General features: G+C 38.0%; 1 protein-coding gene and 1 pseudogene across 1 annotated transcript; one reads left to right on the forward strand and one right to left on the reverse strand.

The window, feature by feature from the left end:
• Positions 1 to 1,934: 1,934 nt before the first annotated feature.
• LOC134750327 (gustatory receptor for sugar taste 43a-like) lies at positions 1,935 to 9,937 on the forward strand (annotated as a pseudogene).
• Positions 9,938 to 10,075: 138 nt separating this feature from the next.
• On the reverse strand, positions 10,076 to 15,547 carry LOC134749899 (aldo-keto reductase AKR2E4-like). Its single transcript, XM_063684902.1, has 6 exons — positions 15,296 to 15,547; positions 14,414 to 14,587; positions 13,730 to 13,846; positions 13,091 to 13,258; positions 12,170 to 12,373; positions 10,076 to 11,698 (listed from the first exon to the last, which is right to left on the reverse strand). Exons 1-6 carry the CDS (start codon positions 15,368 to 15,370, stop codon positions 11,519 to 11,521), a joined length of 918 nt encoding a protein of 305 aa, XP_063540972.1. The 5' UTR covers positions 15,371 to 15,547; the 3' UTR covers positions 10,076 to 11,518.
• Positions 15,548 to 15,584: the final 37 nt, after the last annotated feature.

Here is a 15,584-nt window from a genome sequence, read left to right on the forward strand (position 1 = left end):
GGCAATATTTTCTCTTTCCTCTTATAGGAATCGCAATAAGACTATCTTTCTCTATCAAAGAGTGTGAGTGCCCTTGGGTATAAACGATAAACGTGTGCGCGTATCCGACCCTACAACCGATCATAACTTTGTTAAATTCATTAAATTGTAATAGATAAAGTATTTTAAAGTATAGTGGACTGTATTGTATCTTAACCGTATTGTAACCGTGTTCTTTAAGTTTAATAAAATGTTTAACTTTAGTGCCGGTTTATTATTAGCTATTAGACTACACCCGCTATAGTTGTCTTTTTTTTGTTGCGGCATCCTATTGTTGATAATTTTAATGATAAACGTTTTATTTAATTTAATGATTGTAGTTTTAATTTTTATTGACATTTTGGAGGAAAAGACATATAAGTAAGTAAGGAAATTCTAAGGTCAAGCACCGACCAATCGATGTCGAAAACATCTTCTGAATCATTTATTTGTATTCACCGTTTATTGCGCATTTCAAGAGTTCAATTCGAACTTCATTCTGATATTTCATATTTCAGAATGGTGTCATTTTGTTATCATTCGCCCGAGCGTCTCGCTCGCGCCAATGTACGAACAAGTGAGAGAGAAATGCACGCGCTAGTGACAAAATGACATTTTCACCACACCAGCTGGTAAAGGCTCTCTTGATTGTTCAAAAATTTATATGAAAGATGCATTTTATTCACATGTGAGGCAGTGATCAAATGCAAATTTTGAGTTGCTCTTATGTTTGCTGGTAGAATTGACTTAATGATGATTTTGAATGATGAATATTTAATAACATTCATTTTGAATGGATTTGCTTTGATTTCGTTTGATATTTTACAATTCGTATTTTCTTTGTGTTGGTGTGGTGGAAAATGTTGTGTTTCATTCACTCGGTGGCAAAATTTGTTTCACCCTCGTGCCTTGAAACTTGTATCAATATTATTTGCACGAGAGGTTAAACAGGAACTTTGGCCCCTTGTAAAACAATAGTAGATTGTGAGCAAAATGACATATTTACGGCGAGGGAGTACAATTGAATCCTAAACGAAGCGAAGGATTCTAAAACAGAATCCCGAGAGTAGCGAGGGATTCTAAAGTAGAATCCTGAGCGTAGTGAGGGTTTCAAGTATGTAACGCCCAAGATGGAAATAATTTTGCTACCATGTGACACATATTGCTTTTCACATTGGTAGGACAAATATAATAAAAATAGGATAATTTTTATAAAGTTATATAGTCTTGGTCTCCTAGTCCCAGTCTACCCGGACACGCCTTCACTTCAACCGTTCTAATTTCTCGAGTACATGCATCTTTGAAGGACTAAGTATATATTACTTCAAAACTATTTGAATTTTTTTGATTTGTTTCCTAAGTTTGTTTTTCTGCGTGTCTATGACCGATATATATAGGTATAGTTAACCGAACCTATGTGAATCAAAACAACGAAAAATGATGCATAATTAAAACTATAATGTCAATAGTACAATCATCCACCAGGGATAAGATTCATTAATGTTACAATTCCGATGGACGGTACTAGCGATGCGCCGTTGCCAATGTTCCCAGCACCGGCAATATTCCCATGGGAAATAGAATCTTATGTTGCCAGTAACAAAATGATAAATTAGTTCAGTATTTTTATAAAACCACCTGATATACATATATAATATATGTCTGAACCTACTGCGAGGAGAAGTGAATACATATAATATGTTTCACAAAAATGCATGGGTAGCGTTGCTACATTAAGAATAAGGAAATATTGACAGCGACGATACATCACTTGTCGTTAGGCAGGTACTAAAATATTCCGTCAAAAGCTTAACCGTGTCAAGACAGCCTATTATTGTAGGCGCGGCGCGGTTCGTCATTTGTTTCCATTGCTTGAGTGTAAACAAACATGAAAATTTTCCGGAAATATAGGCACTATGGCTGGATGTGACAAGGAACATTACGGGGCGCTTTTTTTAACACTTCTGATAAAGCTAAGAAGCCGATATTAGCTTTTATAATATATGCCATGGTATGGGTATAATACAGATTTCTGCAGGTAGCAAGTATTTGGTTAAAAATCATCAAAAAAGTCCGAATGATGGACCACTAGTACACCCTGAGACGAAGATCGTCTTATAGAAAAGTTAATTTTTTTCTGGATGACATGGGTTTAGATGTAAAGCTTTGATTGGAAATAATAGACAAGATACTAAATTACAATTATAGTACACAATTGTATTTTTTTTCGTAGGTTATTACGTTTTTATAAGAATTTCCGCCAGGTAGTAATACTTACAACATTATTTAAGTAAAGGTTACAGTTAATTTTGAATCAATGTTAAGTAATGCAGAATTATAAAAAAAAGATCTTAATTGATCTAAAGTTATAGTTTTCCCCTAATTTTCATTTTCCTATTGACTGCTATTTTATTGCACACAACTGTACCTATTGCTGTTGAGCCCCAATTTAATTGATAAGAAAGGAAGTTAAAAAAAATTGGAGAAGCTCTCAGACATTCCAGGCAATATTACATAGGATATTAAGGAAAATTTATTTTTGAGAAAGGAAAACGCGGATCTCTGTACCATATATATTAGGAAGTTTCAGAAATATTTCAATGTGGCAATTTTGTAAACTTACCGACATCATATCAGTCCCAAATAAATAAGATAAACCAACTACATAAGGTAAGGTCGGGTAAGTCTATCACTGGGGAAAGACAAACATTTGAATGGAATCCTTATACTGTTTGTCTTGCCTCTAGGCTGACAGGAAAACTATTAGAAATGTGCAGTCAAGCGTGAGTCGGACTTAATTACTTGTATTTGATCCGACCCCTACGGGTTTTTTAGACGTTTCACTCACGTTTCACATAAAAAATACATTGTTTAAATTGTGTAATGTACGGAACCCTTGGAACGCGAGTCCGACTCGCACTTGGCCGGTTTTTCCTATGCGTTTTCTTTCTTGCCAGGGTGCACCCCCCTGCCGGCGCCCATGCCTCAAGCAAAATAAACTATGTTTGTCTTACCCCACCTTACCTACTCAATGAAGGTGTTCTTAAAAGCGTAGCTACCATATATTGCAAAGACGAGACATATCTAGGTTCCCTAATCCCGTAAAACTAGTACCGTTGGTATAAATCGGTAAGACAGACCGCTCGTCGTTGGCTATACTTGATCAGTGATCACGTATTTACGGTGATTTAGCTATTTAAATTAATATTATGAAAAATAATATTTCATGTAACGAATACGCTGTACAAATGAACCGTCTTAATTTATACCTAAATACTTGCTAGTACAGACTGTAGAGGTGCTATGAAATCCACGCAGTTTACGTATCATTCTCTAAAAATTAAAAAACGTAATAATTATGGTGAGTGCTATATACCTACATACAACATTTCTTTGGATTATACATAGATAACTAATGCTTTTCTTTGTTATTGTAAAGATAAATCCCATCAGTCATAAAATAAATGTAAAAATGGAAGCAGTTTAATATTATTCCACTAGAAAATTTATTGAGATCTTAATCTTAGGCTTAGGCTGACTTAGACCTCATGAACCGGTTTATTTTTTACTTCTGTTGACATGACTGAGTGTTTATAACATGAAAAATAGGAAATAAGCGTTTAAGTAGGTACCAAAGCTAAACCACCAAGCTATAGTTTTTGTTTATCTTTAATTTCAATAAGTGGAGGATGAAGGGTTGTACGCGGAAGGAGCGCTGGCGCTACTACTGCGGATATGCTGTTGGGCCAAAGTTGCGCCGCTGCGGGCGACTCGCGTGCGTACACACTGTGGCTGGCGCTTCGAAACATCCGCATCACTTGCGTCGCTGCAGGCCTTCGGAATGACATTACTCAGTTCGTATTAATTGCTGAGTTAATGTTTCAATTTGAGGTGTTTGGTATTATTTAAACTGGGTCTCGATGACACCCTTTTTTAAAAATAGATAATTTAAAAGAAGTCCAAAAGTATTGTGACAATAAGTACGTATTTACATTTTATTTTCTTGGCATTTTAATATATTAGCTCATTAAAAAAATCTGAACTCCCTATAGTTTTCCTTTACATTATATATTATTTCTTCAGACGCGGCAATTATAACTAGTATAATCCTAGACTTCTACCAAGAGCCAGAAAAGCGACTCCGAGTCGGCGCCGCTTTATTGAAGACGATCATTTGGCTCACTGAGATAGCGTTGGTTATGGGTATTGCCAGCCTCGCTGTATACACAGGACCCGCCCAAATGGAGTGCTTGAAGAGAGTACTGAAGCAGTTACAAAAGGTACAATAATTTTAGATATCCATTATTAATTCATAAATAGAAAAAAAAAAAATGTTATGGGGTTACTGGTTGTGATGTGCCGCTGGAAATTTCCCTTTCTCGGAAATATTCCCGTTGAGTAAATTACCGGGAAAATTACTTGTTTCATTTGGACATGGAATTGCAATGGATTGAGAGCGTTTGTGTCAAGGTAAAACCGTTTGTGTTAAGGTGTTCCTGTTTGTGGGAGTAACATTTGAATTTAAATTGAGTAGGTATCACAAGAAAAAACAGGGGCTACCTAATCTTACCAAGCGTTATAATATTCTAAATTTTCTTACACAATCTAACAATTTTAAGGCAGGCCATAAGTTTTCTAAACGTTTCCAGATCAAATCGGACCTGAATCTAAACAAACCATCCGCCAAAACTGAAAAAATAAAAAGTATCATAATGGTTATCTTGCTGATGTGGGTAGTCTTCATTATGATTATGGATGTTGTATTTTATTATCCACGAAGTTTAGAGGATGGCACGATTTGTAAGTATCATATGTACCTATTAAAAAAATCTTGCAAAATCCGAGGCATACCTGTAGTCCTGTACCTTACTTGCTATATATTGCCTATATAGCAATAAACAGGGAACGTGATTAAGTGAAAAAGAAAATTATGCCTAAATCGCGGGCCAGGTACAAACTTTCTTAATCATCTCTTCCCGGGCGATAATTGAATTATGTTGCTCTGCCAACATCAGCTCTTGACCTGTTCCTGGGTTGTAAAACATGTTTCATCTAAGGATTTAGAAATATTTTAGTCATTTCCTATCCGGTTGAGAATTTTTATATCATAAACTACCTAGAAGCTATCTTGAAGAAGGCATGAAAAGAAAAGTCAGTGGAATACGTCAGCTGGGCTTGGGGATAGATATTTTTATCTCTGCGCCTGATAGGTATATTTTTGTCACAGTCATCAAATTTTCGTCAGTGTAAGCTTACAATATATACAGAAACACTTGCAGCTATATTGTGCCTGCACCTGTCATTCTACGTCGCACACTTGTTGTGGTGGCTGGCGGTTACGCGCTGGGCTCTCACAGTGGAGGTCGTGCATGGTGCCGCTGCAGCTGTCAACCATCGCTTGCAATCGCTTCGTCTTGGTTAGTATAGATTATATTGTTAAAATAGTTTAGGTACCTTATGTAGTAACTAACATTGGCCCGCCACATCGTTAAAGGCCCTCTTCCTTTACTACTCATATCCTTCCACCCCCATTTTAACCCTTTAGGGAATGATTCTCCGGATAAAAACATAATCTAAACTACGAGTAAATTTATGCGATTGAGGCTTAAATAAGAATAAGATTAAATTTATTGAGAATAATTAAAATACAGTGGCATGCACAAAAGGGGGGTGTCCGGTAAATATTCAGACATCTAAGCATCCAGGTATAAAAACATACAAACATTAACATGTATAATATTAGTAGTATCTACGATTGGATACTAAACATCTACATCTTATCTACATATTATCTTCATTTTTCCAATTGGCTTTCCTAATCCTGGTTTATTGAATACAAACATGTAGATACCTACATGTTTTTAACTTGACGCTGACGCTGGAAGAGTTCCTGAGCAAGCCTCGCTCCATCAGCACTCTATTGCACTGCATTACGGGTCCAGCCTTGACAGTGGAGACTCATCTGGGTTTTATATTTAATACATAAAATATATTAGTATATAATAACCTAATTATTGCCTTCAACTTCAGTTAATGGCACCTATTCCATTCGTTAGAGGATAAATCCATCCAATTGTCTATATCTAGTTAACTAATATTTATTTGACCTAATAAATGAATGTTGTGCTTGGTGTAAGTAATTGAAATGTAAATTGAGCCTTGTGTTTAGCGCGATCCCTAAGGTAATTTTAGCGATACGATCACCTGTGTAACTAACCTCAGTAGGGAAATGGTGACATATATACATTACCAATAATTGTAACGTTTTCAATCAAAAGGTACCACATTGTCGCTTACCGTAATCTTGTTACCTGTCGTGATTGTTTCACCGGATGGTCTCACCGGAAGATCAGCGCTGGAAGTCGCCAGCAACATGCTGAGGTGAGACCATTTCGTGGCACTTTTTCTTTTTTATGTTTCCCTGTTTTGTATAATTTTCTATTTGTGTGTGCTAACGAATAAATTATTTTTATTCTATTTCTATTCTATTCATAAGGTTGAAAATTGCTTGTATCTTTATACGAAAAACCTGTCAGAGCGTCCTTATGACAAGCGACAATGTGGTACCTTTTGCTTGAAAACGACACAATTTATGAATACTCTTTAAAATGTAATCCTACAATATTGTTTAAGGCACAGAATCATATACCAATCGCTGTTTTACCTACCACCACAGGAATGGAAAACTTCAATTACCCAACGCAAGTAAAAACCCTGATTCGGCGTCTCGCTCTCTCACACGAGCGTATTGGCGACATCATAAGACAGATGAACGAAACCAACGGCTTAATGCTCATTATCATACTCATGACAACTTTCATGAAACTGGTTGTGACGCCATACTACATGTTGATATATGCACGTAAGTAGGTATTAGGGCGATAAACGATAACACACCTTACTTACTGCTCAAATGTCTTGTCTGGTTGCTCTTGGCATAGGCCTCTCCCATATTCCTCCACGAGTCCCTGTCCAGAGCCTGTCTTCTCGACAAGGTTCCAGCCACCTGCCTGAACTCGTCTTCCCATTTCATTTTTTGTCTTCCATCACTCCTTTTTCCGTCTCTTGGGTACCATGTTGTGATGTTTTTTGACCATTTTTCTCTTTTATCTCGGAGCATGTGCGCACTTATCGACACATATCTTTGTGATTTGCCCTAAAAGGACCGATTCTACTCGATACAAGCGGACTACGCTTTTCCTTCCTGGATTTCAAGTTTATGGAAAATATTTTACACAGCTTATTGTATATTGACCATACACTTTATTAGATTTTTGTTTTATTATAAAATGAAGGAGCAAAAACTAATTCCATGCTATTTTTTAAAGGAAGAATAAGATTGAAAAAAATAATAATTAAGGTTCTAATTCCAACAGTTGATAGCCAGTTTGTCTCCTCTATTGCCATATTAAGACCTTGATCACACTAACCGAGTACTCGGAAGAAGGTTGTAAGTTGCACATATTATGGCAGTGTCGACATTGGTGTCGTTCTCAAGTAAAAGCTACCACATTATCGCTTACCACAAGATCGCTCTGACAGGTTATTCGTATAGAGATGCAAGCAAATTTCACCCTTATGGTAAGCAACAATGTGGTACCTTTTAATTGAAAACGACATTTGGGACATTTATGTTATGATGATTTAAGTATTATGAATCTGCTCAAGATTCTTATCATTAAAAAAAATTAAGGACGACTCACTTCCGGGTCCGTACTGAGGCTTCCGATATCTTATGAGACTTCAACTAGGCCCGACGACTGTCGGAGTGATGGGCGCGTCTGGCGTGACTCATCCTTTTTATTCGGCTTCTTTTGTCCGACACTGTAGATATAAGCACTGTAAAATTTACATATAAGTACCATCGCCCACACTGTTAACTGTCCATGGGTTGACCTTATTACAAAGGCAAAAGGTCCAGCGATGGACAGTAAGGTTTGCTCCCGGTACTGGTAACTCAGTACCGGGAGCAAACCCTAATGGACAGTTAAAGAGTGTTTCTGTTTGTCATGTACATGGCCTATTTTCACAAAATTATAATGCCATATTTGTCGGCATAGTTGCTGACGAGAGAAACTTGGTGTTCGATGTGATGCTGTGCCTGAACTGGAGTCTCGCCATCAAGGCTATCCTGGTACTGACCATAGAGCCATGCCACAGAGTGCATTCACAGGTATGTATCATCATCATATCAGCCAGAGGCCGTCCACTGCTGGACATAGGCCTCCCCCAAAGAGTGCCACAATGACCGGTCTTGCGCCACCCACATCCAGCGGACTCCCGCGACCTTTACCAGGTCATCAGTTCACCTTGTGGGGGGCCTACCCACGCTGCGCCTTCCAATACGTGGTCGCCACTCGAGAACCTTTCCGCCCCAACGGCCATCGGTTCTACGTGCAGGTATGTATACTATAGGGTATTCCTCAGGCACCTGCCGCGATAGCGGAGGACGCTGGTTCGATTCCAGCCTTGGGACCTTGGATACTTTTTCTTAATATAAGACATTTATTTCAGTTTATAATTTATATATTATACTTAATAGTACCGAGTGTTGTTACTTGAAATAAAAACAAATTAAAATAGTTTCTAATACTTCTAATAGTATCAGCAACATGTTTGTTCAAATATTCTACTTTTTATATTCAGAGGGAGCGCACCGAGGTCCTACTGAGACAGCTAGCACACGTGGCTACAAGTAGCCAGCTATATAAGGAAGTGGAGCAGTTCACTAAGCTAGTTGTGCTGAACAAGCCCAGATTCACGCCGCTTGGAATCTATACCCTGGATCGGCCGCTTATGGGGATGGTATCTTTTTGTTTCTCTACTGATACAATACTTAACTAAATACTTTGCTGTGAGCTGTAGACCTCGCGAGTATAACTTCATCATCATCATCATCATCATCATGTCAGCCGATAGACGTCCACTGCTGGACATAGGCCTCCCCCAAGGCTCGCCACTCCGACCGATCCTGTGCCGCTCGCAACCACCGAATTCCCGCGACCTTCACCAGGTCGTCGCTCCATCTCGTTGGAGGCCTACCGGCAGTTCGTCTTCCGGTACGCGGACGCCACTCCAGAACCTTCCGGCCCCACCGGCCATCAGTTCTGCGAGCAATGTGCCCCGCCCACTGCCACTTAAGGTTTGCAATTCTGCGAGCTATGTCGGTGACCCTAGTTCTACTGCGGATATCATCATTTCTGACTCTATCACGCAGAGAAACCCTGAGCATAGCTCTCTCCATTGCCCTTTGCGTGACCTTGAGCCTTCTTATGAGGCCCATCGTTAGCGCCCACGTCTCAGATCAGTATGTCATCACTGGCAACACACACTGGTCAAAGACTTTTGACTTAAGAGTATAACTTAAATCGGAATAAATGTATAGCTTCGCCATTATGAAAATTTACCAAAAAATAAAACTATGAAAACGGATTATATCGCGTATATTGAATTTATAATACATCCCGACGTTTCGAACCCTTTACAGCGTTCGTGGTCAACGGGTGATAATCCGTTTTCATAGTTTTATTTCATGAGCAACTATCGCGGTAACCGAAGACAATATTAATTTACCAAAAAATTAATCGACAAAAAAAAACTATTTAATTATCTAACCTGCTCGTAAAATTTCATGAAGACATACGAAATTATTGTTGCCCAAGCTAAAACGGAGACCTTCGCTAAATAGTACATACTTATATATGTAGGTAACCGCCGGTAATCGCGACATTAAAAATAAATTTTAGTATTTTTGAAATTTCACCGATACCTCATAGATCATCATCATCATATTCATCTTGAATACAGGAGTTTTTATTTTTTATTTATTTCAGATGCTGAGCGGTATAACAACGTATTTAGTCATTGTCATACAGTTTCAAAAGCTTTCTCACAAACTTTAGAGACTAACAAGATTTTTGTATTACATGAGATAATTACAAAAAAAACTTCGTTTAATTTCCTTTTTTTACTATAAAAATAACATAGGCACATAAAGATGGCATCGTTAGTAAAATTATGCATAAATAGTTGTATATATTTCAATATTTATAAAGCAATTGCGGTAAAAATAGTGTATTACGATACAAGTGCGAAAAATAGGAAATTCGCACATGTATCGTACAACGTTTTACAGTACATATGGCCATTTAAATTTTCGACATAGTTGCGTAATGTGCTAATTATTGCACTAGTGCGGTAAAGTAGCAAAATATGTACTGTGAAATATTTTACAGTACATATGGTGCTACTTTCTCGCACTAGTGCGTAATAGAGCACTTTTCGTGCATATGTCGAAAGTTTAAAGGGCATTCGTACTGTAAAACGTTGTACGATACACGTGCGAATAGGTAATTCGCAACTCATGTCCATTTAAAACACTCCCTGCGGTAGTGTTTTAATTTATCGCCACTCGTTTCGAATTTCCTCTTTTCCGCACTTGTATCCTAAATAACTATATGAGTACCTATCTACGTATAGAATAGTGTAATTCGTGATGTTTCTTAAATACTACATGTAAAATTGTATATAGTTAAAACTAACTAAATTCTTCGCAATAGTGTTCTTAGAGAACAATTTACCTACATTCTACAGGTCTACATTGCACAGTCTAGAGGGCCTAGCCTCAGGACAATACATCGACAAACGCTAAACGAATAGAAAAACCGGCCAAGTGCGAGTCGGGACTTTTTTAAATTCTAGACCCAATAGTTTCGGAGAAAACGGGGGGGAGGGTGGGGTGGTCATTTTTGGCTCTTTTCTTAAATAACTTCTAAACTATTTATTTTTAAAATTACAATATACCTATATATATGAGATTCTCAAAATGAGCTCTTTTATTAATATGTAACAGGATATAGATTGAAAAACTTACTTAATTTTCTCATTTACCCCCCAAAAATGGCCCCCATGTTTAAAATTCATTTGTTTACCGTCTTTGGGTCACAAACTTACATATGTGTACCGAATTTCGAATTAATTGGTTCAGTACTTTTGGAGAAAATGGGCTGTGACAGACGGACAGACAGACAGACCGTTCCCTTTTTACTTTTTGAGGTACGGAACCCTAAAAAGTCGGGATGACATGATGCTACGAAAAATCACGCGATTATTTCCATACATAATTTTTGTTCGATTGTCGTCTTCTATCAACGATTGTCATCTTAGCTAGGCCCCCAGGGACCCCAGGGTCGTTGTATTATATAGCTAATCCTACTAAATTCAAGTGCATTTAAACAACTACTTACAACTAAATACAAGAAATGACAACCATGTCACCAGGCACCAGTCACAGGGCACCTGCAGTGTAGTTCTTTATGATGCTAAAAAAACGGAGTATATAAATTCGCAACTATTTCACCAGTCGCCTGAGATAAAAGTATAGTAAAACTATAGTAGATTCCCTAACAGCATTTATACGTCATTATGACGCCATAATGACGTCATTATGACGTCGCTGACGTCACTTTGCTACCTGGGTTTAAACTGTAGTTACTATAAATTAGAAAGGGTAATTCTTGAACTTAGCGAATCCCGTGGCAGGCACGCAGCGGTGGTTGATATTGTAAGAGTTGACTACGTCCATGTCGGCGGGGCTCAATTCAAAGTCGAAGATGTTCAGGTTTTCTGCTAGACGAGACTGCGTGAAAGATTTCGGGATAACGGGGATGCTGCGTTGGATCTAGAAATTATTTAAGATGATTGTGCATTTACGAACAGTATTAGGAGCATAATTAATGTTAATAAGAAGCATTAAATAGCATATATTCAAAGTTAATTTTCCTGTTTTGTTAACATTTTCCATATACGTTAGAGAATGCAAATTTATAATTTAAAAAAATGCTAACTAGGTCTCAATAGTAGGGCAACTCGATGCCCCAACTAGAGATGACACATTACAGGTTTTAAAGGTAAAACAAACATATGACGGGCCGTTACTGCTAGACAAGTAATATTTATATCATGGCCGAGTTTAAAAAACGGAAGTCCCAACGAAACACACGTCACCACCACGGCATATAGGGTGCATCAGCATTCTCTATTCCAGCATGCTCTATCATAAAAGGTCATATTATAGGTAACTAGTCCGGTTATAATTTCTGTCAAGTAGCTTATTATAATGGTCAAGTCTACATAGATGCTGTCAACTCACCAGATATCTAAGTACGACCTGTGCCCTGGTCTTCCCATGCTGTTCGGCGACACGGCCAAGTGCCGCATCCGTCTTTATAACATCCTTGTCTGCAAACTCTGGCCGAGCCTCCGATAGCAGCCCTAGCGCGGTGAACGCTACTGGGACTACGCCGTTGGCTTTGCAAAAGTCGACCAGATCGTGGTTAGTCAGCGTCGGGTTTATCTGAAATGTATCTTTCTTGTTTAAGGAGACTCGATTCAATGCAAATTAGCCTACTTAAACACGCTGCTGCGTCGCATCTGCTTTGTGATTGGTTGGCCAACAAAAACATTTTATTTTATGTTGTAGCAGAAACAATTGCTTCATAAGTCAGAAACGCGCATGTGACACCCTTCATATAGCAACATCCATACCCTACGAAAACCGCTTAGCGTTGCTTGTTAGTCTCCATAGGCTACGGTGGCCAAAATCGAAAAAAAAATGTTTAAAGTGGTTTTAAAATTGATTTTAGCACGGAGCAGGGCCTCATGAGTTACGAGGAGGTGTCGTTGACCAACCCGGGGGCGCCGGGTTTGTAAAATTGTACACCTTGACATTCACATAAGCTTTCTCTAACCCGGTTGACGTTAGGTTACCTCTATCTGGTTGATAAGATGCTTGAGTCTTGAATTGCGCGACCCGTATCAGAAGCTGTAGGTAGCTGATTGGCGTTGAAGTTAGAAACGCTGATGCCACGCGCTAAGCTAACACACACTACTCCAAGCTACCTCTAACCTGTCTGACGTCAGGTTACCTCTATCTGATTCACACGCGGCTTGATTGGCACAACCCGCGTATGAGTCGCTGTAGTTGATCGGCGCTGAACTTAGAAACGCCGATGCCACGCGCTAGGTAACACACATTACACACACCTCTCTAACCTGTCTGACGTTAGGTTACCTCTATCTGATTCACAAGAGGCTTTATCTGTGCAACCCGTATCACTCGCTGCAGCTGGTCGGCGTTGAAGTTAGATACACCGATGCCACGCGCTAATCCCCGACGCGCGGCTTCTTCCATTCCGCGCCAGGTTTCCAGGTAGTCGATACCCATGTCCTCTCCTGAAGCCTGGAGATACAATATTTTGATTTATAATAAAATAAAATAAATAAATAAAATAAGCCTTTATTGCTGTTTAACACAATAATAATATAAGTTTTGATTGGGTATCTTTACATTATATTTCTTTAATACTAAACTATATATGTATATATATTTCTTAACTAAGTGAATCGACAATCGGTTTTTGTCTCCCCCTTTTTACAGCTTGTCCTTTTAAATAGGCCTCCTCTAAAATCTCTAAATCTTTGCATTCTGTTCTGTCCTTTGTCAATCTGCTTTTTATTGATTTTCCATACACACTTTCATTCCTTTTTTCACCCCGTAAATTAAATGATAGAAGTATTGAAGAAATTATTGATTCCCTTTACAAACTTCTATCCTCTTTTTCCTTCCACTCTTAAGGGATGATTTAGGGAATAAAAACTGTTCTATAGCCTTCCCCATAATGAAACATAACTAAGCATTTAGTTTACTTACATTAACAGAGATGGGCCAGTGCACAAGATACAGGTCTACATAGTCCTGTTTCAGCCTCGCTAAGGACTTCTCCAGTGCCGAGATAACATCAGCCTCGGCGTGGCAATCATTCCACAACTGGAAAGCAGGGCCGTAGCCAAAGTTAAATTTAAGATAGGGCAGCTGTAATTACAGGTTGGGCGCAATACTTATATATAATATCAATGTCGATGGTATTTCTTAAGGTGCTGACCCATAATGCCCCCTCTAATTACACTTCTCAACCTTATTTTATAGGAGCACTGTCGACTTTCCTACTAGAAAAGGTGCCAATGATAAGTACTTTCCAGTGCTAACAGGATAGAAAGTAAAAGAAAATCTTACAGACTTTCCTGGAACAATGTAATGGCATTAAGTCTGCCTGTTGTACACATAAAAAGTGTACAAGAGGCAGACTTAATGCCATTATATTATTTTTGAAGTCCTACACAGAACTATTACAAATAGAACTATAGTTAATATTAGAAAAATAGAAGCATCAAGCAAGACAAAATGTCACACTGAAAATAAAATAATAGAGATAGGGTCATACATCTAGACTTGAATTAAGCTTCTCCAAATGCTAGGAAGCCATTCTTTTAAATTTACCTGTGCAAATCATAACTTCGCTTCCTAGCAACCCCAGAAAGACCGACTGATACTAACCTTGGTAGTGACAAACAGCTCCTGTCGAGTAACAAGTCCCTTGCTGATGGCATTCGCTATTCCCTGCCCAACCTCCTCCTCATTGTGGTAGCTGGAGGCGGTGTCTATGTGCCGGTACCCTGCCTCGATAGCCCACTCTACTGCTTGCCGGTACTGGCCTGGCTCTGCTTTACGCTGAAATTAATAAAGATTATGTATACGTCATATACTAAAGAAAAAGTGACTAAGCCCTCCAGTGGCGGAGGGTGGATTCGAAACGGCATCTTCAGCTCTTGTAGCTAACCCTATGGACCTCTAGGCCACCCCATCATGACAGGACCTGTCCCAATTTCTTTACTATAACCATGCCATATTTAGAAAGTATAGTAGTGTGACTACTTAAAAAACGTATGATTTGTTCCCAAAGTTGTATCAGCATCTTAATTTATTTCAAATTTGAACATATATTTTATACAAAGTAAATATGAAACATACATATAATAAATGATATATGTAATTTAATTAGCGGAATTTGGTTAGAAAGTTTATAAGCGCAAGTTATCAAACTAGGCCTGAATTACACTTGTAAGTCTTACTTACGTAAGTAGGGACAAAGCTATTTATTTATTTATTTATTTATAACGATATTCATATCTCATTCTGTAGTATAGCTGTGTCCCTACTTACGTAAGTAAAACTTACAAGTGTAATTCAGGCCTTATAATAAGCTGGGTTTATAAGCTTAAGGAAAATTATGAGAATATTTTATACATGCTCTAAGTACAAAGAAACCAGTCTCTCAATTAAATCGTAATAACAGTACCACAATGTACTTGCAAGTTATTGTATAAGAAATAATATTTAAAAAAGTTACAAGTTTTAAACAATTCAAAATTAACTTACCGCGTAAGTGCCAAGTCCGACAATCGGCATCGTCTGTCCATTTCCTAATTGAATTTTCGGCACTTCTACAACCATGGTGTAAATTGACTGAGTCAATTAACACAAATGAATTAATTGAAGCAATCCTGGCTTATCATTAACAAGGTTAAAAATGTGATACAGATAAGTTTTTATTGCTTGCAATGTATAAAATAAATTTATGATTTTAGCTTCGTATACAAAATAATAAGAATGGGTTCTTGCTACACTTGTGACTTGAGATTATCTCCATATAATTTTATCGAAGAAA

The sequence above is a fragment of the Cydia strobilella genome, chromosome 19 (genome assembly GCF_947568885.1).
Source record: "Cydia strobilella chromosome 19, ilCydStro3.1, whole genome shotgun sequence".
NCBI lineage: Eukaryota > Metazoa > Arthropoda > Insecta > Lepidoptera > Tortricidae > Cydia > Cydia strobilella.